The sequence below is a fragment of the Trachurus japonicus genome, chromosome 9, assembly GCF_045865225.1.
Source record: "Trachurus japonicus isolate A0001 chromosome 9, Traja_1.0".
Lineage (NCBI taxonomy): Eukaryota > Metazoa > Chordata > Actinopteri > Carangiformes > Carangidae > Trachurus > Trachurus japonicus.
Genome location: NC_140915.1, coordinates 29,740,339 through 29,764,667, shown reverse-complemented (window position 1 = coordinate 29,764,667; position 24,329 = coordinate 29,740,339). Strand labels below are relative to the sequence as shown.

Genomic DNA, 24,329 nt, shown 5'->3' with positions numbered 1-24,329 from the left:
TAATTTTGACATCAATCATTCATGCCCCTCATGTGGATATTGTGAAATTCTGTCTTGTTTCAGGTCAAGGAACGAAGGATGGAGGCCTGTGCCTACGCCGCCCTGGGGGCCACCTACAGACTCGTGCAGAAATATGACAAAGCTCTGGGCTACCACACCCAGGAGCTGGAGGTGTATCAAGAGCTGGGCGATGTGCCGGGAGAGTGCAAAGCTCACGGTCACCTGGCAGCTGTGTACATGGCCCTGGGGAAGTACGCCATGGCCTTCAAGAGCTACGAAGAGCAGTTGGAGCTGGGTCGGAGGCTGAAGGATCCCGTCGTGGAGGCTCAGGTGTACGGAAACATGGGCATCACTAAAATGAATGTAGGGGTGATGGAGGAAGCCATCGGCTACTTGGAGCAGCAGCTGGCCACTTTACAACAGCTGAGCGGCAACGAGGCAGTAATGGACAGAGGCAGGGCCTACGGAAACTTGGGAGACTGCTACGAGGCTCTGGGCGACTTCGAGGAAGCCATCAAGTACTACGACCAGTATCTGTCAGTGGCCCAGAGCCTCAACCGCATGCAGGACCAGGAGAAGGCCTACAGAGGCCTGGGCAATGGACACAGGTGAGTCCGGCATTATGTTTCTAATTCATAATATAAAAAATATGCACACCAAGGCAGTGGTGGTGAAAAGACAAGGCCGAAACATATATTTATAGTGCCCGCCCCCACCAGCAGGTGGTCAATCAGCACAACTGGTATGAATCACCTTAATTTATAAGATAATGCAAAAGACAATATATACATATATTATCAAAATATTCACAGAGATAAGCCTCAATCTAAACATATGTATTTATTTGAAAGGGACAATACACATAAAGTGTGTAAGTATGTTTATACAAATGTAAATGTGTCGGAGTTAGCAAGCCTGCTAATTTACATCCGCCGTCCCTGGGCAGGTAATAAACAAACAGATAGAGGAATAAGAGGTAGAGTTAAGGAAAAATAAAAAATAAAAAATACACAAAGAGTTAAACAGTGATTCACATCATATAAACATTCATATGTATACATAAAGTGCAGTAATGTCAGCATAGTTCTATAAAGTTGTCGTGGAAATTTTGGTTCTGCCGGTGCAGAGTCAAAGAACAAGACTGGAGAAGTAGCATGCACCCATGTTTATTCACCATTCTCCATAGAGAAGAGAACAGTACTCAATACCAATGTCAGCAAATTTTCCACCACAAAGTAAACATAGGAAGCCTGTCTAGAGACTTCTTTAGAGAGTATATCATTTACATGGAAAAAAGTACAACAATCAGAAATATATAGAGAAAAAAGCTGTTAGGAGAAAAAACACCAAAAAAGCTTGTTCTCCTAATACACTACTATTATAGGAGACGCCTCTGTCTAATGAGAGGATCATGTAACTCCAATTGCATCAGGGGGGTGAATACAAATAAGAAGAAAAAGGAGAAAGAAAACAACAACAGTAGATGGGGTAGATACTTTCAGAAAAACACTGGTTACAAGAATTCATAATATCACATTGGTAGAAAAATACTGATCAGGCTTTGAATAACACATCAATATCAGTTTCCCTCGGCTGTTGCAGCAGCTGATAATTGCACTGACTGGGTATTACTAATAATCACCATAATCCTACTTGGCATATTATTTCTCTCCCTGCACTCACTTTCAAGGACCACCGTAGTTTAGAGACACCTTGCCGGTGAGCTGGGCCTCGGCAGCCGGAGCCGGCTGGTGCTAGCTGTCTCAGCAGCAGCCTAGTGGCCCCGGCCTTATCTGTATGCAAAGAGGCTTTGGCACACAGATGTCTGAGAGCACAGTTATTTCAAGGCAACCTCTTACATCTAGTCGCTTCTCCCTTCCATTTCTCCTTATTTGTGAAAGAGGCCGATAGCATCCGAGGAGACCACAGCGCAAAATAAAACACGAAAGGCTTGCCGAAATCCTCATTTCAGAGATGATTTTCTTCTCATTGTGCGTCATCAGCATGGCACCGCAGCAATCACACACAGCAGTATTAGCCATGCATGAGTTCAGAGGGGAATAATAGACATTGCACGCAAACCTTTCTCGTCTTCTAACAGCTTTTAGTCAAGCACAAGCATTATCACACAACATTAATTAAGCTGACGGCTTTTATTCTTTCAATGCCCCATTTGAAACCAGCGTTGGCCCATTGTTGATGTGCCTGAGACGGTGACTAAAGTCTGTTTGAAGGCTGTGAAAGCAAATCAAATGTGGAGATGGGAGCAGGGATCCTCTGACAGACAATCCATCTTGTATTAAAGGGTGGTTAACAATGTTACCCTTCAAAAACAGCCCAATTTCAAAATTTCATATCATGGCTGAAACATTTCTCATATAGCCATCCCTGCTCACTCCTCAGTCTGTCAGGTTCAGTAGCCGTCAATGCTGTGAAGGCAGCTTTACAGATGACAGCTTTCCCTCGATGTCCATTCCTTTCCCTGTTCACACAGTCACGAGAGAATAGATACATGTGTGCATGAATAAAGAATATAGTTTCCTCTAGATGTGAGATAAGCAGAGAGATAAACAGGTTTTTGTTGAAGGCTTAAAAGATCGTAGGCTTGAAAGATATCGGAGTATTTGTGCCAAAGACAGCTTTTCTTTTAGGTTTTTTTGTTGGCTTGTTTTCTCATGCCTAATCTGCTTGCCTCTGACACTCATTGGTTTTCCTGTCTTCCTCTGCAGGGCCATGGGGAACCTACAGCAGTCACTGGTGTGTTTTGAGAAGCGACTGGTCGTGGCTCATGAACTAGGCGAATGCGGAGGCAAAGCTCAGGCCTACGGCGAGCTGGGTGCTCTCCACAGCCAACTGGGCAACTACGAGCAGGCCATCTCCTGTCTGGAGCGTCAGCTGGCCATCGCCCGTGACACCCAGGACAGGCTGCTGGAGGGAGACGCCAGCTGCGGTTTGGGCGTCGTATACCAAGCTATGGGAGAGTACGAGACGGCCCTGCGGTGCCACCAAAGCGACCTGGAGATCGCGGAGGAAGCAGGCAGCCCGACACGCCAGGCACGCGCTTACGGCAACTTGGGCCTCACCTACGAGTCGCTAGGAAACTACGAGCGGGCGGTCGTGTTCCAAGAACAGCACCTAAGTGTGGCGGCTCAGACTAATGACTTAGCTGCCAAGACGCTGGCCTACGGCAGCCTGGGGAGAACACACCACGCACTGCAAAACTACTCACAGGCTGTCATGTACCTGCAGGAAGGTGAGTGAGTCAGGGGGAACAGGAGAGAGGATTGCCTTTTTTGCCTGAGCTGATAGGCTTAGAGTTTGTGAATTCATGAATATGAAATTCCGAGCCTATTTGTAGCTAAGCCTTTGCCACATTTTTATTAGGCTGTGTGCTTGTGTCTGTGCCTGCGCATGCATGTGTGCGTGTCTGGGGCTTTTGTGTTCATGTGTTCTAAGTGCACAGGGGGATTTTGTGTATTATGTGTCTGTGTTGTCTTCTGTGCTGTAAAGGTATACCAGCATTTGTGTGTGTATGTCTGTGCAAACCTATCAGGATGCACGCCAAGGCATTTCTCCTGTTTACTGCTAGCTGTTCTTCACACCTCTATATCTACTTTTCTCAGAGGGTTCTTTGCAGTGAGCTGCCAAAGGATCTTTTCACACAGTGGCTGACAGACTCCTGCTTCTCACGCTTCATTGTCCCCCACAGATTATGGTGAAATAAAAACCTGCAGCTTGGCCCCTCAAAAATTCATTATGTCAGTGACAGTGCGGGAAGTGTTTGTCACAGAAGACGTGATAAGTGGAAGCATCCATGGATGCGAGCTGAGCTGAATATCCTCACCAGCACGCGCACCCCAATGTCATTCCTGATGCTTAGGCTACACCCACCATGTTTGACCCAAAGCCTGTTTGAATCTATGCAAATTGAAGGTTGTGTAAGAGAGCAGTAGTATGTTTCACCCTGCATGGAGCAATCAAGGAAACACGAGTACATCTCATTTATCTCTCCTCTGTCCACTTTATTAGAGTAAGCCAGGCCCACAGTGACCCACACACCCTCTGCAGGCCTGCTTGTTGAGCTTTAATGGAAACAAAGGCGACAAGCCTTTCTGTCTCCGCCCTGTCCTCCTGTTGTCCCCTGCACTGTCCTTGTATTGTTCCTCACTATGGCTGTGAAAAAAGAACAGTGCCTTCACTATCGTTGACAGCCAATTATTTCTGGCCAACCTACCCAGACCGAAAAGTTGGCAAGGTTTTTTTTCTTCTTCTTTTTTTTTTTTTTTTTGCTCCTACTTCTAGTTTTGTGTTTTTTTTATTTTTATTCTTCATGCTGCAATGCATGTTTTTTTTTTTGTTTTTTGTTTCCTGAAAAAGATTAATTGGAGGGAGGGACAGCAAGGCAGCTCCAAAACTAGTGCAGATATTGTTGACAACATGTGACCTCCAAGTCAGTGTGTGTGTGTATTCGTAAATATGTTTTTGCATGCGTGTGTGTGTGTGTGTGTGTGTGTGTGTGTGTGTGATGCTTCTGTGGTGCACAGTAGTAGAGGATGATAAGTCTGCAGAGAGAGATGCACACCAATTAACTGCTGACAGGCAAACATCACTTCTGTCACTTCAAGTGTTCACTCTGCTCCTCAAGTCATCTCCTTGTGATTTCACATTAAAGTACACTGCACAGTGATGTCTCAATCTTTAACAGAGGAGGCATTTCACACCAAGATGCACTTTTTCGATGATTAACACAATAGTGTCATTAAATCAATGGCCTCATTGTAGCCGCTAATGGAGGTATTACAGTTTCTCCATGCTTGGTTTATGCAACAAGAAGTAATGGAGTAACAATATTAACCTACAGCGCTGGTGTATGTTAGGAAAGTGACTCTAGATTAGGAACGTTAGAATTGTTAGAAATGCAACTCATCTGCGAGGAGTAATGCTTATTTACAGTATACATATTGTAAAGAAAAACATTTATAACTTTCTACTTGTATCTTTTATGTATTATGTATATTTTACAATTAGACTATTTATACTATATCATTATGTTTTCTATGTGAGAAACAAACCTACTAAGTTATTATAAACCCCCATCCATACAAGCACACCTGTGCGGTAAAAGCATCATCAGCTTGCATCGACAAAGGTTGTAGGTTCGTATACCGAGTATATGCATTGGCTTTTACCGCGTTATAAATTCTTTATATGTTAAACGTAATAGTAGAAGTGTTCCAGGGTATCAAATAAAACACATTGATGTTGATAGGCCTCAGCAGAGCTTTTCAAGAGGCACATAAAGCTGAGTATGTCAGTGAGAACGTTTCATCATCATATATGGATCCCACACAGTTCTCAGTGTTAACTGTTTTTCTGCTATAAAAGTTGAATGTTGCTTGCTTTTAAAGTGATATAGGTTTGTCTGATGTTATATTGAGCTACTTATATACACACTGTGGTTTAGTTTATTGCATGTTCACTATTTCTTAGGCTCAGAACCAACATCGTTTTCTTCATTGTATAGAGTGTATATATTAGAGACTGGACTACCATATAAAAAATGAATTGGTGTTGGTTGCAATTGTATAATAAATTATTCATTAGGCTTTGCCACATAACAGCTTTAAGCTCAGAAAATGTCAATGCAATTTTAGCACTATGCAGGTAAATTTAAAATATGTTGGTGTGTTTCTTCAACAATATACAAGACAAACCAGCCACTATCATCATCCAGTAATTTCATAATACAATGTCTAAAGATACTTATTTTTTACACAGAAAGAAGAAACACAGCAGTTAGAATATATATCATGAAAATGTCTCCAGGATTGTCTTTTTTTTTTTCTTCAACACTTGTTTATGGTGGACACTTCATGTTGGTGACACACTATTCTTTTCCACATGTGGTCATGATCAAAGGGCAGTGTTTCAAGTGTGTGCCTGTACGAGGGTTGATTTTTTTTTTTCCTGGTACCACACACTTGTGGTTCGACAGTGCATGAGATTTCGTGCCCTTGTTTCAACGCATGTGTGTGTGTGTGGTGTCTGCACGTAAAGCCTGTGTCTGAAGGCAGAGGTGCGTGGGCCTCAGGGGCTGCAGAGAATCTCTCACCCAGCTGTCAAGCAGCCTTTAAAGTGTTCTCTAGTTGCTCTTCAGGGTGCAGCCAGCCACGGCCACATCCTCATGTCAGCCACCGCTACGTGACTGTGCCTGCGGGGCGCACCAAAGGCACGCACGGTGACAGTGACAGACACTGAATGATACAGAGTGGGAGAACAGAGAGAAAGAAAGAGCAATGGATGGAAGGAGGGATGGAGAGAAAGAAAGAGAGAGAGAGAGAGAGGCAGGCAGAGAGGAAAGGCAGAGATCAGCATGAGTCATAATTCACATGTATTATTTCACTGTCAACTGGAGAATAAAGAAAACATAGAGTTGGTTGACATTCAGGCTTGATCATAAAGAACTATCACAGAGCAGCTCAGAGAAAGACATGTTTTGTGTGTGTGCGTATGTGTGCGTGCGTGCGTGCTCGCGTGTGCGTGCAGATGAAAGGCTCAGAGCTGGAGTTGAGAGATGAGTGAGGGGTGATGCTGTCAGAGAATGAAAAGGATAATTTAGATCTGTTTCCTCTCTCTTGCTCCAGCGCCTAATGAGCCCTAAGCAGTGCCGAGTCCCCGCAAGCAGTGCCACAGTCAAGATGAAACAGGTAGAGAGAGCAGAGGGGGGCCTGAGACACAGGCACCGAGATGAGAAAATGAATGCGGGAGGTAGAGGGAGAGAGGAGCGCAGTGGATGCATGGGGTGGGGGGGAAGAGAGGGCAGGCAGGCAGGGAGAAAGAGGGGAGGGTGTGTGGAAAGATAAGGAGAGAGGGGAGACTGTTGCAGGCTTCAAAGGCTGCCGACTAGCGTGGCCATGGAGGAGCCATGAAGTCTACGGCTGCGTGGTGTGCTGGGTCTTGTGGAATAGGCTGGCTGTTTTGGGTCACGCTCTCTGTTCTTGGCTTATCTGGTCCCGCCACAGACTGTTTTCCAGGAATGCCGAGAAAAGCAAACTCGGACGAGGGTGGCTTGGCCCATTTTCCCCTTCTCTTTGACCAAAAGCATGTTTAGACCCCCTCCACCACACAAGCGAGCGGAGAGAATAGACTCAGATACAGAGCCCATGCTTTAGTGAGGACTGTGCACGATGCTATAGCCGATTGCAGCCAGCAGAACGCTTGCTGCGTGTTTAGCACCTTGTGGGTGATGTGTGACCCAGCAGCTGTCGTTTTTTTTTAAAATCATTGTCTGCTGCGGAGTGGCATTTTCATCTCGGTAATTGGGCAGAACCAAACACTGTGCAGGCTCGGAGGAGGACACATGCAAAGATGTGACACCGCTTGAGGGATTGGAAGTGAAAAACAAACTGCGCACTCACCAGGTGATCTGACACAGGCACGCTTACTGAACACACACACACACACACACACACACACACACACACACACACACACCCAGATACACAGTGTGTACATGCACGTTCACACCTTTCCAAACAACTCTGGAAGTCTCTCAGACAGAATCTCACATGCGCTGTGAGTTTACATCCAGTCTATTATTAGCTCATCAGTGTGTTTGCAAATATTTGTGGACGTCTTCATGATATTGCGTGGCTTCTTTAATGCACATTAAGCTGCTGTTTGTGTTTGCTCAGCCAGTCGATGCTTAGCATTGATTACTATGCAGTCCGATTAGTGCTCTAACAGCCTCCCTCCACAGCAGACGTGTGTGTGTGTGTGTGTGCTTGTGTGTTTTAGCCCCAGTGTGAGCAGTATCTTACGACTGAGGCCAAATATCCAAACCTGTTCGCTGTCAGAACATCAGTACCATGCTATGCTTACATCTGTTACTCTGAAAGATACCTAAGAGTCTGCCTGCTCTGAATAATTTTTACTCTTCTCTCTCTCTCTCTCTCTCTCTTTCTCATCTGCTCTGGTTTCCTCCCCTCCTGACAGGCCTGCGGCTTGCAGAGCAGCTGGCTCGGCGTGAGGACGAGGCGAAGATCCGCCATCGTCTGGGGCTCTCTCTATGGGCCAGCGGGAATCTGGAGGAAGCCCAACATCAGGTAAAGTATCTCCTGTTTCTTCCTCCTCTTGCCTCAACTCACCTTGACTCAATTATTCCTCTCCTCTCCTCTCCTCTCCTCTCCTCTCCTCTCCTCTCCTCTCCTCTCCTCTCCTCTCCTCTCCTCTCCTCTCCTCTCCTCTCCTCTCCTCTCCTCTCCTCTCCTCCATCTTGACTCCTTCCAGCAAAACCACCTCATGTAGTTAAAACTGACCTCTAATAAGCGCACATCTGTTGGTCGGCAGAGGTTACAAATGAGCAGAGGAAGAAGATGTCCAAAGACATGGAGTGTGGGTTTTAAGTTTTTTGTAACACCCTTATCGTAAAAGAAAATGCCCAGAGAAGAGAGAGAAACAGAAAAAGGAGATGTGACTATAGAGCTCGAACACGTCTGCTGGCAATATGCTGGGGAGTCTGTTGAGGCTGCGAATGCTGTCATCTCAGTAGACAGGCGACAGATGACTAGAGGTTTTTTTTCATATCTGTGCGCATGGTCTCAGGAGTCCCAAGCCTCTGCATCACACACATATTCGCTCCTCTTCAGCCCACTGCCCACCTGGCAAGCATGGAATATCCCCTTAACATCTCTCTTTACAGTCTGTCCACACACCGCAGCTTAAGAGTTTTTATTTTTTTATTTCCCTTAGCTTTGTGTATCCAGATACGAGTCTGTGAGCAGTCCGCCAACAGCAGTGGCTGTCACGTGTGTCTGTAGGGATGTTATTCAGCTGCTTTCATTTCTAAAAATCTAGTCCAAAGCATTCCTGCTATGATACACGCACACTAGGTACATCTATGTGACCCAGATAGCTTTGTTTTTTCGGTCTTGCATCATAGTCTTCAAAAAGTAATGTTGTCTGTTTGCAATTATCTGTAACAAGAGTTGGGAAAGAAAGACTGAACCAAGGTGGTGACTAAAGCAGAGGATCATGAGTCATATTGAGGAATGTGTTCAATTAAACCAAGATATTATTCTAAAAGGCCAGTGCAACATATTTTCCACTGCATGTTTGCTTTCCAGTTTAACACTTGACCATGAGTGCATGTTAACACTGCGATCCAGTGCTTTGCCACCAACAGTTTATACCACAGCAATGTTTAGACCCCCACCACCCCCGCCCCCCATGAGCTTGTAGCTCCCCGGGCGAATTGGAGGTGGGAAAGGACACCGTTATCCTCCCGAGTATGGATCACATGGTTATTCATGAGCCGGCCTGTTGCTACACATGACCTTGACAAATGCCCCGACCCACTTCAAACCTCATTTGTACGGGCCTGTGTTGCGATTCATCAAGCATCCATAGGTGCTGGAGTGAGAGTACTTGACCTCATGTTCCTCACTCTCTACATATTTAAACCCAATTGTAGCTGAACACCCCAGCTGTGACATTGATGTTCACCGTGACACACCGACTGATGCGTCGCGATTCTAATCAGCTTTTTTCAGCAGAGCTCACATTCATATCTAAGGAGAAGCGCTAATCAATACATTCATGTTTACTTGAATATCAGTGGTCTATTGTAGCTTAAGCCTTTTTCAACCTCTGATATCATCTGTCATCAGAGTTCCCCCAGGGAGGGTACTTTACAAAAATCATTAGAGGTACGCGTGTATCAAGCTCCACTCGCACTACCGATTCAGTGTGACATTGACATTCACTTAACATGTCAGATAAAAGCCGTGTTGGTGTCAGTGATGGTAAAACATGGGATTGCTATCTGAATGCATAGCAGCCGAGGAATGTGGCTGATTTCACCTGAACCGCCGCCAAGCAAGTCACTGTGCGGACGCAGCAGATTCGGGATTGTTTCTCTTTTCATGTGTTAGCCAGGAGGGTCAGGCCAGAAGAAAGGCACTGTGAGAAATTAGTTTCACTCTTAAAGGGATGTCTGCAAGTCTCACAGATTAAACTAGCAGTGCAGCAATCAGCCCACAGCCCTATCAGCAAAATCAGCCCGAGACTAGCAGCTCCGTCTACGAGCACTAATGCAGCAGAGCTCGCTGATTCTCTGCTGATCTCCACTCTCCCTCTTCACTCCCTCTGACACACTTTTCCTGCATGACCTTGGGATATGTCAGACGAGCTATGCGAGTATGCATATGTGTACGCTCACAAGAGACACACTCACACACACACACAGGCAGGCTTTCTCTCTTTTTTTCCCACCAAACCCACAGTGCTGATAGAATCCATTTCATCCACACCAGCAACTTTATCTCTACTGCAGTTCTTTGTCTTGTATGAACTATTGTCAAGCAGTGTGAGCAGAGCGCTTTACCGTCTCTGCTGGCACTGGACTCCTAGAGAGTGGCTTTATAGCAGTCCCAGTCATCCTACAGGGCTGCCATAGGCGCAGAAATAGGAAATCAATAAAGGCCTCCATGAATCAGCACTCCTGGCCAGCGCCCGCTTGGCCAGTGTGCAACAACGCCTGCTGCGCCACCTCTCCATTGTCTCTCTCCTCTCAATCCAATGTCTGGTGCTGAATAGAAAGGGCCAATGAGACAGAGAGACCTCTTGAGTTCACAAAGCATTTATTTCCTTGGATGCAGCCCATCTAAAATGGCCAGGTAATGGTTTAGCTCCTCATTGCCCTTTCCCACGTTAAGGCGTGTAAGACCTGAAGAGTGGTTTACTTGTTTGATGGTGATTCATCAAGCTACATTACAGTACTCTCCTCTGTTGAGATAGAAACAATAATTGGAAGGCAGCAAGTCTGGGCAAAGATCATCAGTGAGGTGGTCTGCTACCATCTAGTGGCCGAAATAATTCTATCCTCAAAAGTCCAATAGTAGCAGGTTTCAATTTGGGGCAATTGTATCTACAACATGTTTCTCAAACCCTCTTGACTGCTTTTATTTATTGTAAGATTTAGCTCTCTGTGAATCAATCCTATAACAACGATGCCAGTGTCATGCATTAGGCTACCTTTTGAGATACATAGGACCACCCTTGACCTTCAACAATAAAAGCTGAATTTCACTGTCACTTCATAATTTTACTATGTAAACTGTAAAATCAATGACTCTGAGAATAAATATCTGGTGGTTGTTGTTTATCGTCAGCTTTACCGGGCGTCTGCGCTGTTTGAGACCATCCGCCATGAAGCCCAGCACAGCACAGACTATAAACTTTCCCTGTTTGACCTGCAAACATCCTGCTACCAGGCGCTCCAAAGGGTCCTCGTCAGCCTGGGTATGTTTGTTCATAGTTCTCATATCTTTGTTAGATTCCAAGGTGTTAAGTTTGATAATTGACTGACTGACTGACCTCTGAAAACCACAGGCCACCATGACGAGGCCCTGGCAGTGGCAGAGCGGGGTCGTACACGAGCCTTCGCTGACCTCCTGGTTGAAAGGCAGACAGGCCAGCAGGACTCGGATCCCTACACCCCGGTGACGGTGGAGCACATCCTGGACACCGTCAACAGCCAGAGGGCCTTAGTGCTTTATTTCTCCATGGCTGCTGGTTACCTGTACAGCTGGCTGCTGGCTCCAGGAGCAGGTAAGACTTGGTCTTTTCCTCACATTATAATATCCCTATGTCTTAATGGGATGATAAGATCCTATCATGTTTGGCAGCTTCCCCGCCCGCCTCTTTTAGAGACCATATGTGCTTGAACAATCATTTGGTTCATTCATTTCAAATTTCTTTTACTCAGGTAAATATGGATTAGAAATATGTGTCATATGTTGACACTGTGACTGGAAACTTGACCTACTAGTGTTTCTCAGTGTCCTTTGTTCCCCACATTTGAGATGGAAGTAATTTTTCTAATTGTATGTATTACTACTTTTTCATTATTTTTAAGTTGATCTATTTCCTGTGCACACAACATACATAACATTGATATTAAAACACAAAAAAAACAAAGCTGTAACAGAAAAGAAGGTGAAAGTAGATACACACAAATACACAGGGGTGCACACACACACACACACACACACACACACACACACACACACACACACACACACACACACACACACACACACACACACTTTCTTGTTCGAATCAAAGCGGATAAAAGGCCTAGAGGCTGTGGCTTGTTTCTAGCTGCAGGGGTAAGAAGGCCAGCTTTAACACCAAGTGGCAGTGCCACCTGCCACTCCACTGTTAGGATTTGCCCCCTGCCTCGCTCCTCACCCCAGAAGGCATCTGCCAGTGAACCATGCTAATTGATAGTGACACAGCCAAACAACACAGGCAACATCTTCACACATGCCAACAGGAAATCACGTTGCTGTTTGCACCGTCTCAAAAAATAATTTCTCCCGGTTTGCTTTTCTTTTCATTTTGTTTTGGTATTGCAGCACTTTTGCTCTGCTTTGTGCACCTCTTCACTCGTGTTGACACGAGTAACACCAACTGAGGCGAAGAGATTGTGGTGCGGTTTGTTTCTGTTACTCATGAAATCCCAGTTTCAATAATAAGCAAAGCTGCAGGTGAACCTCGGTGCATGTCACACGACTCGTGTTGCTGCCGTACTGTAAGTTGTTCTCTGGCTCTCTCCCGCTCTCTGCTGTAAAAAGAGGAAATGAGAGCCGTGACCCATGTCCCACGCCACCAGGCCCGAACATTTGATCAAATCCAGCTCCCAGGCAACCAGATGAACTTGACCCCCCAAGCACTAGTCATACGGAGGGGAGGTACACTACAGGGACAAGTGGAGATCTTCAAAGCGCTGAATGTTGCCCCGGGCTAAGAGGGAGCCACTTGCTCACTAATCGTCTGTCTGTCACTTCCTGGCATTCCCTGGCATCCAGCTGGCACAGGAACATGGCTGCTGCTCTAAACAGCCTACATTCACTAAAAAGGGTCTTCTAAAGTCTTAATTACTTCAGTTGTAAAAATTATGTGATATTTTATAGACCTGAATGTGAGCACACGTGTGCACACACACACACACACAGAGTACACTTGGATCACAGATACTGTCCATTCAAATGCTTTTCATGCAAGACATTCAAATGAGCACATTCATGCTTACACAGCATTGATACTCCAACACCTCCTGCACATACACACACACACACACACGCACGCACACAGCGTACAACATACATACACATACACAGCCTGTACTCCATCCCCCAGCGTGCTCTTCCCTGCCCCCCTCTGATGTTCTGCTGGAAACTCAGCTGAGCTCTCGTGGCGGGCAGCAGATGGCACGGGCAGCCTACTCTTATCTTTTATTGAACGTTATTTGTTTTATTCATTTCACTCCGCAGATGCACTACTGCATGTGGCCTCAGTCACAGTGTTGAGCTGAAATGGTTCAGTATTACTCTCTTTCATGAGAGAGTGAAACAAGCATATTAGAAAAAGAGGCGTGAATAATGGTTCCATTAAATTATTTTTTGTTATTAAACTTTCATTTCATGAACATCTGAAAAAAGTCAGTCATGCTTCCTATGTCCCCCTTCTCTTTCTCACTCTCTGTCCACAGGTATCCTGAAGTTTCATGAGGTGTACCTGGGCGAGGGCGTGTCAGATGGGGTGTCAGACTTCCAGGAGGCTGGTAACAGTGGAGTGATCAGTGGCTCATCGCTGGAGCAGCACATTGCCAGCGCCCGGGAAGCCCTCGGAGTTGAGTCTTATTACAGCAGGTGAGATGATAACAGCGTCAAGATGGAAATTAAAACTCTTTGTTTGTTTTTTTGAGCTCATAACATACCCATTTAACTGTAATTATTAAAACGTATTTTTTTCCTAATACTCCACACTTGAGTTGATGACTTACTATGTTTTGAGGTTTTGATGTTATGATGTCCAGCAGTTGTGACAATTCCTCTGAATTTATGATCAACCTCAGCATTTAGCCCTAACCAGATACATGTTCAGTACAGAAGAATCTTTTCTTGATATTCAGTTTTGATTTGATTTCAGAATGTGATAAGCAACATGTGTGTGTGTTGTTGTTGTTGATCAGGTGTGTATCTACAGTAACAAACCTAACTGACAGATTAAGAGGACTTAGCAGTTACATCTTGTTATTGTTTATCAGGCTAGAGTCACACTATCTGGCTTCATGTTCACACACATCAGGTTATGTTCGTTCAAGTACTAAAATAGAATACATGATATCTCAAAACGTACATCACGTTGTTCAAGTATAAAAACAGAGTACATAATATCCCAGAACATATCCAATTGTAACAAAACTTCCCGTTGTTATGAACACAATATGAGGGAATTTCTTCAAACTTCCACCTAAACTCAAGGATGAACTCCTATGTTGGTTGTTGGCCATCACCCCAGAATTAATTTGTTAATTATGGAAGTATTTCACACAAATGTCTAATAGGATAAAATAATAGAGTGATCAACTTCACTGTCACATCATAATGTGACACTGAATGCTGGAGCCCAGGGACAGAAGGGGAGATTGTGACCATGTTTGCATCTACTCGACTGCCTGGCAGAGGCATGCAACCACAAAGCGGTAATTCTAGTTTACTGAGGGAGAAGAGCGGCCAAGAAAAAAAAAAAAAAAAGCACCCACATTAAGTTTATTGACAGAAAAGCGAAGGAGCGGCACTACAGACCACACTGTTTAACAAGTACTCTATGGAAAGCCCTTGTTAACCAGTCATCAGAGGGTATTGTAAAAACAACAAACAACATTTTATCTTCAAATGTAGTCCAAACACAGAACAAAGATTAACACTCAAACCAACTTAACCCCGGAGTTAGCTGAAGAAGGGTTATTTTATCATTCAGAGTCTGTGTGTGAAAAGGTATTATTCTGCCCCATTGCACCCTGTGATGACAGCCCTCCACTACCTGCTTAAAGTACTCCGCTCTCTCCCCAGTGGGAATAAATGAGACGGAATAATGGCACTTTGGATAGCCAGACAGTTGAACCCACCTAACAAACAGCGAACGTGACAAGTAAAGGAAGAGAGAATGGGTTTACTGAGAGCATCAGGAAGAATGGGAAGAAGGTGGAGCTGAGGTTGTAAAATCAAAGTTTAAGAGGCAGAGTGCTGATGAATAAAGAGCTACAGTAACAGACAACAGGGAACACAGCCAGAGGGGGCTCGGTGGGATGAGATGGAAAAACGTGGCGGAATATATTGACAGTAAAAATCACCCTCCGACACCCATGAGCATGCACTGCGTTTGACGTTAGCCTTGTTTCTCTAGTTGCTGTTTGATCCATAGTGCCCAGCTGGTCTGCCCAGTGCCAGCTCCTGCCACCCCTCACAGCCTGGCCCTCCTGCCCCATTACCAGCTCATTTACTACTCCAATAGGAAGTTGCACACACACCACTGCGCCTGGATGGGCACAATATGGCACCACTTACCAGCCCATTCATTCTCCAGAGTGCAGAGAAAGGGAGGCAGGACTCTGTAATGTGTGGAGAGAGAGAGAGAGAGAGCAAATGAATGGGATGGAGAAAAATGGGGAGAGTGTGTGTTCATGTGACTGAAAGGATGATAAAGAGAGGGAAGGATGCAGCCCTTTGTGACAGTTGAAATTTATGTATGAATACATGAATTTTATGTTTGCAACATTTTTTCCAGTTCACTCACATCTGTGTATATAGGAACCCCGGGAGAACGAATGTCAAATGAGGCGCATACTGCAAGGATTTAAAAAAAAAGAAACAGCAATGGTGTAGCGGGAGCATGAGGTGATGAGAGATCCCCTGGTGCAAGTTCACACTCTGCTACCGTGAGAGCAAGAAGCTGATATAAGAGTTGCATGATATGGGTACATCAGAAGAGAGGTTCAGACTTGAGGAGAGGGATGGGGGAGAGCGGTGGCGAGGTAGTGATTGTGGGGGGAGTGGTGGACTCCCCACTGACTGGATCAGCATCACCAGCATTATAATGAAAGGATTTAACTCTGCTTACCATCAGGGTGTTGGACCAAGTCTGGGAAATTAGGCCAAGCGCGTGTGGGTCGAACTGTGTGTATTTTAGGCAGATGAGGAGTGTGTGTAGTTGATTTATCCGCAGAGAAACAATCTAAGTCTGTGTATTGTCTACTTTGCTGAAGTGCCTTTTTCTTGCCAACATTTCAGTGGCTGTGCATGTCTCTAACTGCATCTCTCGCCCCCCACCCTCCTCCTTTTCAGAGGGTGTTCCAGCAGCGAGACAGAAAGTGAGGCTGGAGATTTGTTGGACCAACAATTCGAGGAGCTCAACAACAAGCTTAATTCTGTCACTGATCCAACGGGCTTCCTGCGCATGGTGTCCAGAAACAACCTGTTCAACAGGTAGGAGATTGTTGCGAATCACCTGGATGCTCTTACAGACTGTCTTCTGTCTTAATCACCAAGCCTCTACTCAGACCTACTTTCCACCAAAAAGGGGGGGAAAAAAAGAAAAAGATTAAAAATATCTGCTATGGTAAGGAGATTCGTGGGTATTGTGGCTCATCTGTGAAAGGAGTCTTTTCTCCATTGTTTAGCCAGCGCAGAGGCAGCATGTGAATCCTCCTTATTAAATAGACTGAGTAGAGCCAAGCTGCTAAAGCCCTTATCAACTGCCTACTCTGATGAAGCCTTGGTGTGTGTGTGTGTGTGTGTGTGTGTGTGTGTGTGTGTGTGTGTGTGTGTGTGTGTGTGTGTGTGTGTGTGTGTGTGTGTGTGTGTGTGTGTGTGTGTGTGTGTGTGTGTGTGTGTGTGCTTGCCAGCCACAGACATTGAGACCCATGTGGTTATAAGATGTTTGCCCTGTCTGTGTGTTTGTTGCAGTGATTTACAACGGTGGAGTTTTCTGTGAGTCTGCCTGCGGCTTGTTCCGAATACTACTCAATGACACTAAGCAAAGTATTCATTTACATAGCGCTGATTGGTAATGTATGTCAATAGAACGTGTGTGTGTGCGTGTGTGTCTGGGTCATACTTCCCTGTCCTCGTCCACAGTTGAGCTGCTCTTTGATGAGAGGGTAATTCCGGCTTTAATTGAGTCTTGGTGCTCATTAAGCCTCTTTAATGGGTTGCCGGTAATAATCCACTCATTCTTTTGGGCCTCAAAAAAGTCTGAATTATAAAGCTCCTCATGCTTATGAGCCTACGTCTATCACATTTCTAAAGCAAGAGAAAGGGAAGAAAACCTCATTGTCATTTCAAGTCACACTGTACATCTTGGGGTTTGATGTCAGTTAATGTACATTAATGCGCTTTTCAAGGCTTCCCATTGACTTCACTTCTCCCCTATCGCTTTTCCTTAACATGTTGAGATCTAAGCTTAAATAGTGTGAGCACTGCAGTATTTCCACAATTACTCATAATCAAGAGAAAGGATTAAAATATAATAAACTCTAATTGAATGTCATTTGAATCAAAATAGGTGAGAGAACAATATACCCAACATTCGAAGATGTGTGCTCCATGGTGTGGTATCGTAATTTGCCGTGATTATCGATTGTCCTATTTTAACACTGAGATCTAATCTTCACCAGGGAGCTGGAAGGATTACTATGAGAAGGTGATAATGAAAGTCTTCTCATGTCTAATCCCCTCGGTGTGTAATTGAAAACGTTTTTGTGCACAACGACGGCATAATGAGATTGATGTTCTTGATGAAGTTGTCAGTGAAGAAGCAGTAAACACTGATAGAACAGGATGCCTACATCAAAAGAGTGCAGTGGTCACTTGGTTGAAGTTAGAGCACGCGTTAATCAGGCCTTTCAGCTGCAGACCAACCCAGGCCTTCAGCCTTCATCACCTTCAGCCTCACTGCTCTCAGGCTTTTCTTTCCACTGTTTCCCACTACACTTGACACTCACCTTCTCTTGGCTTATCCTTTGCCTTCTCCCTCATTCTTCATGTCAGGCTAACAAACGATTGTTTGCTTTCCCATGGAGGCACATGCCAAGGCTTGGGAGAGAGACAGAGTGTTGGGAGGCTGGAGGAAAGCCAGTGGCCTGGGGCTACCAGAAGGGCAGGATAGATGTCTGTTGGCTGGGGCCCGGAAGAAACTCTGGCTGGTGGAGCAGATGGAGAGTAGTGACAAGTGCAGCCATAAAAGCTTGGCCCTGTGTGCCGACAGCACCAAAGGGTTCTAACCCCACAGCCACCATTAGCACAGTTCTCAGTATGTCGTGTGTCTGTGCCTGAGCAGGGCGCTGTCAGTCCTGTCACATAGCAGACATGCCTCAAACACTCTGGGCTGTTACCTTATTTTTCTCAGTTTCAGAAACACAAAATACAGTGATGTTATTGGCAGAGTACTGAGGACACTCTCCAACACATCTTCCATCATCTGGAAGCTTTGAGTTTTGATTAAATGTAGAGTAGCTCCCTGTATAAAAAAAGAAAAAAAAAACGTAGACATACACTCTGCTCTCTCATTCTGGCATGCTGATGACATGGAGTGCCTCTTATGTCTGTAAGATCCAGACTCCCACAGTGCAATACTGCCATCTAGTGGAGATTACTGACAATGCTGACATATCACCATTATTAATATTTGCTCATGCCATATGAAATTGTATCTGCATTCACATCACATTGGAGGTCCACTATGGCCTCTCCTTATCTATATCATATTTGGTGCTTAGATTTTTGATATTTGTAGTTTTTATGGTTGACTGTGTTGAAAGAAAAAAGAGAGGGGGTATGCCTGCACACTGGTAGCCACAGAAAGATTACTCCTTTATTTGCACACACAACGTTATGGCCCAGCAGCTAAAAAAAAAACAAAAAACATTGTGCTGCTGCTGCTGTTTTATGCTGCTACCACACACACACAAAGACAAAAAATAGGTGCTGCATCGGATTAGTGTGGGTTTTCCCAGAGCCATATCTGATGTTATGCTATGCAGCAAGTTAGACGCAGACCTTGTCAACCACATTTCCAGCACATCTGGAAATGTCATTACGAGCAGCTGAGTGGTTTTGTGTTAAAGGACAGTTTGATGCACAACATCCATCTTTACATACATGAGTTATTATAAAGCAAGACTGAATGGAGGAAAGAACTGACTAGCCCAAGGAATAAGTGATGCTGGTGATACGTTTAGAGTTTAACTTAAACTTGAACAACTTGAACAACAAGTTTTAATGTGGGACAAAAGCATCTACTTGATGAAAATGATAGATTTCTGTATATCTGGATGACAGACACTTGTTGACACTGTATTTTTGAAACAGTTACCGCATATCCATGATGGAGTGTCCTAAAACCGTTGCGAGCCTGCAGAATAAAAGTATCCTGGACAGAATTAACATTGTTGTTGCATGTGCTGTTTTGTGTTTATGCAGGAGTTGCCAGAGTATGACCAGCCTGTTCAGTAACACCATGTCTCCTGCCAAAGAAGGGAACTCTTCCCTGCCTCGCCGCTCCAGTAACCTCGGCAAGCCTCCACTCCGGGCACTTTATGATTTGCTCATTGCACCTATGGAGGGGGTGAGTGCTACCTCTATGGGTCATTGCCTGCCTGTTGGGTTGTTGTGTGGTAGTGAGGAGCCTGACAGGGGGTGCAGCCATGACATAGAAATCCAAAAAGGCACCACGTATTGAATGCTATTTTGTGTATGTGTATTTTCCATACTAATCCTTTTTATCTGACAGGGCTTGATGCACTCCAGTGGGCCTGTTGGCAGACACAGGCAACTGGTGATGGTGCTGGAGGGGGAACTGTACCTCATCCCCTTCGCCCTGCTGAAGGGAAGCTCCTCGAATGAATATCTGTATGAACGCTTCAGCCTCATCGCTGTTCCCTCCATCCATGGCCTTGGATCCAGTGCAAAGGTTGAACTTCCCATTCAGATTATTACTCATAAATAATTCAATATTTCTATTTAAAATTCCTGTAAATAGTCCAGTCATGAATTCTATATTCATCTGCTTTATCAAGAACCTATTAGGCCATCTTTCATGGATAACAGAATTGAATTCCTTACATTGTAGAGCTAGGATTTAACGCTTGTTTCTGTGCTGTCAGGCTCACTCTCGGCGCCCAGGACCAGCTCCATGCGGTGGTGTCTCAATGGCAGCAGTGGTGGGGAACCCTCGGCTGCCCTCACCTGTGATGGACCGCTGGCTGTGGGGACCCATGCCCTCCGCAGAGGAGGAGGCTCTGATGGTGGCTGAGCTGCTGGGATGTCAACCTCTGGCTGGCTGTGCTGCGACCAAGGAGAGGGTGATGAGTGCCCTCACACAAGCTGAGTGCGCCCACTTTGCCACCCACATCTCCTGGAAATTGGCAGCTCTGGTGCTCACCCCGAACCCCGAGAGTGTGCCTGGTGGGGCAAGTGCCAGTGTGGGAGTGGGCACAATGGGGAGAGGTGCAGGGAGCAGGAGAGGCAGCAGCGGACGAGGCAGGAAGGGCTCCATCGGAAGCGGCTACACCATCCCGGAGTCTCTCCACATGCAGGATGACAGCAGTGATGTGGAGAGTATCTGTGACAGCCCACCCCTCCAGGAGTTCCTCCTCACAGCTGCAGACATATTGGACCTGAGGTTGCCTGTCAAGCTGGTGGTGCTGGGGTAGGTGCACTGACTAGGACAGCAAATTTAAATCTTTGTCTATTTTGTTAAGCAAGAATCAAAACTACAAGCATACCAAGAACTTTGTCTGCTTAGGAAAAAATATACTACAATATAGGTAATGAGAATAAGGTAGCTTAACCTAGGAAGCTTCAGAGAACAAATAATGCTTTAAAGGGATAGTTAAACATTTTGGCAAATTGGACCATTGCTATAATCCCTATAGTCATAGCAGTAGGTTTGTTAACTTTATTTGTCGGTGCAAGCTATTTTTAGAATGGAGTTGTTTTTGAGGCAAATGCAAAGACTGCTTGCCGAAAAACTGCCCCTGACAGCAACGCGCATCAGTTGTTTTGCATGAATTAATCTCGAAAACAGCTCTGTCTCGCAACGTTCCGTTATTATCTCATAGCGCAGTGAATGTGCAGAGTGTTTTGGAGTTGTTGGATTGTGCATTTGATGAGTTTGATGAAGGAAACCAAGAAAATCCCATAAGCCTCCGTATAGCATAGCTCTGAGCAGCTCGCGGCTCTGCTCCGCTGTTCTAAAAATAGTTTGCACCGACAATTAAAGGTAACAAACCTACTGCTATGACTATAGCGATTATGGCAATGGGCCAATTTGCCAAAATGGTGAACTATCCCTTTACATATTAATCAAATAAACATTTTAATATTTCCTTACTAAATTATCCACATGTTTGTCTCATTGTGGCTACAGCTCATACCAAGAGTCCAGCAGCAAGGTTACGGCAGACGGTGTTGTGGGATTGACCAGGGCCTTCCTGGCAGCTGGGGCTCAGTGTGTTCTCGTGTCCTTGTGGCCCGTCCCTGTGGCGGCCTCCAAAGTTTTTGTCCATGCATTCTACACTGCCCTGCTGAATGGGACCAAGGCGAGTGCGGCGCTGGCAGATGCTATGAAGACTGTCCAGAGCAGCAAGCAGTACTCACACCCCTCCAACTGGGCAGGTTAGAGCTGGCATTCACTCGTGTCTTAATTCTACATTTCCATATTAAAAATAGATGAACATTTAATGGAGTTTTTTTTTTTTTTATTGCATTTTTACTGTCCAGGATATATGTTGATTGGCAACGATGTGAAGCTCAACAGTCCATCCTCCCTCATCGGCCAAGCTTTGGCAGAGATTCTGCAGTATCCAGATCGAGTGCGTGATGCTCTGAGAGTTTTACTGCACTTGGTGAGACACGGACACACGCGCACTGACAAGAAGTTATCTACTGTAGCTAATGTCAAAACCCTCCACAAAAAAATGCTGATGCTGCACTACCATCCTCTTTGCAGGTGGAGAAGTCTCTTCAGAGGATACAGAACGGCCAGCGTAACTCCATGTACACATCTCAGCAGAGTGTGGAGAACAAGGTGGGGGGCGTCCCGGGCTGGCAGGCCCTGCTGACAGCTGTGGGATTCCGACTCGACTCTGCCGGGCCCGGTATCCCTGCTGCTGTCTTCTTTCCCACTGCTGACCCTGGAGACAGGCTTCAGCAGTGCAGCACCACTTTACAATCACTACTGGGTGTGTACCTGAGTCAGGCTTAATTAGTCTTCTTTTTATTTTTTTAGTCTTCTTTTTTATTGATTTATTCATTACATATGATTTTTTTCAATGAATTTTCAGTGAATTCCACGTTCATTGTTGCTAGTTCTGTTCTTTATTTTATATGGTCTCACCTGTTTTCTTACAGTTCTGTTTAGTTTGGGATTTAACGAATGTGCCTGGAGTATGAATAATGAAGAACTTCCTTTGATCCCATCCCTTAGGTCTGCCGCCGCCAGCTCTCCAGGCTTTGTGCAAACTCATCACAGCTTCAGAGGCAGGAGAGCAGCTCATCAACCGGGTAGGTTCTCAACAAATGCTGCTGGATCTTAAAATCTAACACACCAGATAAAAATAACAAATAACATTTCTATCATGAAGTACTAAACACTACCAAGGGATGTTGCTCACATTTTCTCTGGTACATCTTTGTGCCATGAAGGTGAATATCAAGGATATATCATTACATAACTCAATGACGTCAGGAATGGACTCCCACTAACACACTCAAGCTGCAGATTAATCTGCATTGAAATGCTGCATGGAAGCTCGACCAGCAGTCCTTCAAGTACAAAGTCTTAATAACAATCCAGGTCCTGTTCTCTTGCACCCAACCTCGTGACAACAAAGACTTAATCTTATGCTGCAGAGGTTTATCCCTGTTTACGTGTAACATGTGGCTGGCTATCACATGCATAAATTAAAAGGCTATCCAATTACCTGCTGATTGGCAGTTTTTGTTGCCTCACACTGCAAACGTTGGTCCATGCATGGACCACGAAACATGCTGAACATAACCTATAAAAGCTGATTCCTGCAAACTCAATAACATATTGAAAATGTATGTTACTCGTTACTGTTATCCTCCTTGTTGACTCTTGTACCCTCTGTGAATGGCCTGTGTGCATGCAATTAAAAGCTTATTCTCTCTCCCCTGCCCCTAACGTGCGGTCTGAAGGCTGTTAAAAATATGGTGGCAATGGTAAGTCTGCCTTCACCTACCCAAGACTCCATCCCACTCCCACCCTGTTGTTCCACTCTCCACTGTCTCACTTGCTAAACTTTCTAAAACACCTTCTCATTGTATAAACGCTGCATGACAGTTTAATGGTCACTTCTGTTTTCAAGCCCATTAACATTTACCCTGTTGTCTTGATTATAATTATTATCCCCTTTCAACTTCCTTCAGATCTTAGGGATTTTGAGTATTTAAGGATTTACAACCCTGGTTCATTACAGGTCACAGGAATGTTTCAGGGTGGTAGAAGGGATAAAGCTATGATGTAAACGCAAACCTCTCATAATAATGAAGAGTGATGTGAGGTAAAGAGGCACAGTTACGTCAAGTTGACAAAGGTGTCTCTGTTCCAAGCAGACTAATCCCCAAACAAAACAGGCAGGAGTGCTAACAGGGCACGTGTAAACCGCCAAAATGCTGAAACCTTTTTTTACTCTGTGGCCCCAAGTGCTCATGAATATGAAACAGTTATACCTACTGCTGTTTCTTTTCTCTTTTTACACCAGCTCCACAATAAGATGTGGGTGACAGTATGTTAGGGAACTCAAACAGATGAAAAAGAAATGTCAAACTCTGCATTTGGATCATTCATGTTCTAGATAGAATTGAAACAGTTCAATCACAAACTCATTTTTACCATTCATCACATGTCCAGTAGAATTCCTCAGTGAGTTTTGTTGTTGTCATTCAAAACCACTGCACTACATCCGCTCTTTGTCTTCTCCCTCTTTTTTCCTCCAGCTCCACCAGGTGCTAGTCCAACTCCAGACAGGAGAGAAAGAGCAGGACTTCTCCCTCTTGCCCATTCAGGTGTCCATCAGTGTGCAGCTATGGAGACTGCCAGGATGCCATGAATTTCTGGCCGCTCTTGGTGAGTCAACTGTTACCTGAAGAAACTACTCCAGCTTCTCACCCAGAATGCAGTTGTGCATCCCTGTGGACTTTCAGACACAGTGGCGCATTGATAAAGTCCCTGAGTTACAACTGTTGTCCTTTTGTGTAGGATTCGACTTGTGTGAGGTAGGCCAAGAAGAAGTGGTGCTGAAGACAGGCAAGCTAGCCAACCGCCGCACCTTGCACTTTGCTCTCCAGTCTCTGCTGGCCCTGTTTGGTAACTACACTGATTTGCTCATGTTTATTGCATCATTTCTCTTCCTCTTAATGTTTTCAGTCACTTGACAGTACATACATCTCCTCTTC

At 45.0% G+C, this 24,329-nt stretch overlaps 1 protein-coding gene across 3 annotated transcripts in view; it reads left to right on the top strand.

Moving 5' to 3' along the window:
* LOC146981750 (tetratricopeptide repeat protein 28-like) overlaps nucleotides 1-24,329 on the top strand; it is a 179,025-nt gene that overhangs the window by 152,357 nt on the left and 2,339 nt on the right. For 2 of the 3 annotated variants that reach the window (XM_085787271.1, XM_085787274.1), the window contains 17 exons: nucleotides 64-608; nucleotides 2,730-3,253; nucleotides 7,996-8,105; nucleotides 11,172-11,301; nucleotides 11,392-11,610; nucleotides 13,556-13,715; nucleotides 16,194-16,334; nucleotides 19,329-19,473; nucleotides 19,639-19,818; nucleotides 20,012-20,556; nucleotides 21,277-21,524; nucleotides 21,630-21,754; nucleotides 21,859-22,090; nucleotides 22,336-22,412; nucleotides 23,070-23,093; nucleotides 23,871-24,000; nucleotides 24,133-24,240. In XM_085787271.1, the coding sequence (XP_085643397.1) occupies nucleotides 64-608; nucleotides 2,730-3,253; nucleotides 7,996-8,105; nucleotides 11,172-11,301; nucleotides 11,392-11,610; nucleotides 13,556-13,715; nucleotides 16,194-16,334; nucleotides 19,329-19,473; nucleotides 19,639-19,818; nucleotides 20,012-20,556; nucleotides 21,277-21,524; nucleotides 21,630-21,754; nucleotides 21,859-22,090; nucleotides 22,336-22,412; nucleotides 23,070-23,093; nucleotides 23,871-24,000; nucleotides 24,133-24,240 (3,643 nt within the window). The remainder of the gene's footprint in view (nucleotides 1-63; nucleotides 609-2,729; nucleotides 3,254-7,995; nucleotides 8,106-11,171; nucleotides 11,302-11,391; nucleotides 11,611-13,555; nucleotides 13,716-16,193; nucleotides 16,335-19,328; nucleotides 19,474-19,638; nucleotides 19,819-20,011; nucleotides 20,557-21,276; nucleotides 21,525-21,629; nucleotides 21,755-21,858; nucleotides 22,091-22,335; nucleotides 22,413-23,069; nucleotides 23,094-23,870; nucleotides 24,001-24,132; nucleotides 24,241-24,329) is intronic. The other variant, XM_085787272.1, reaches the window with a different exon arrangement.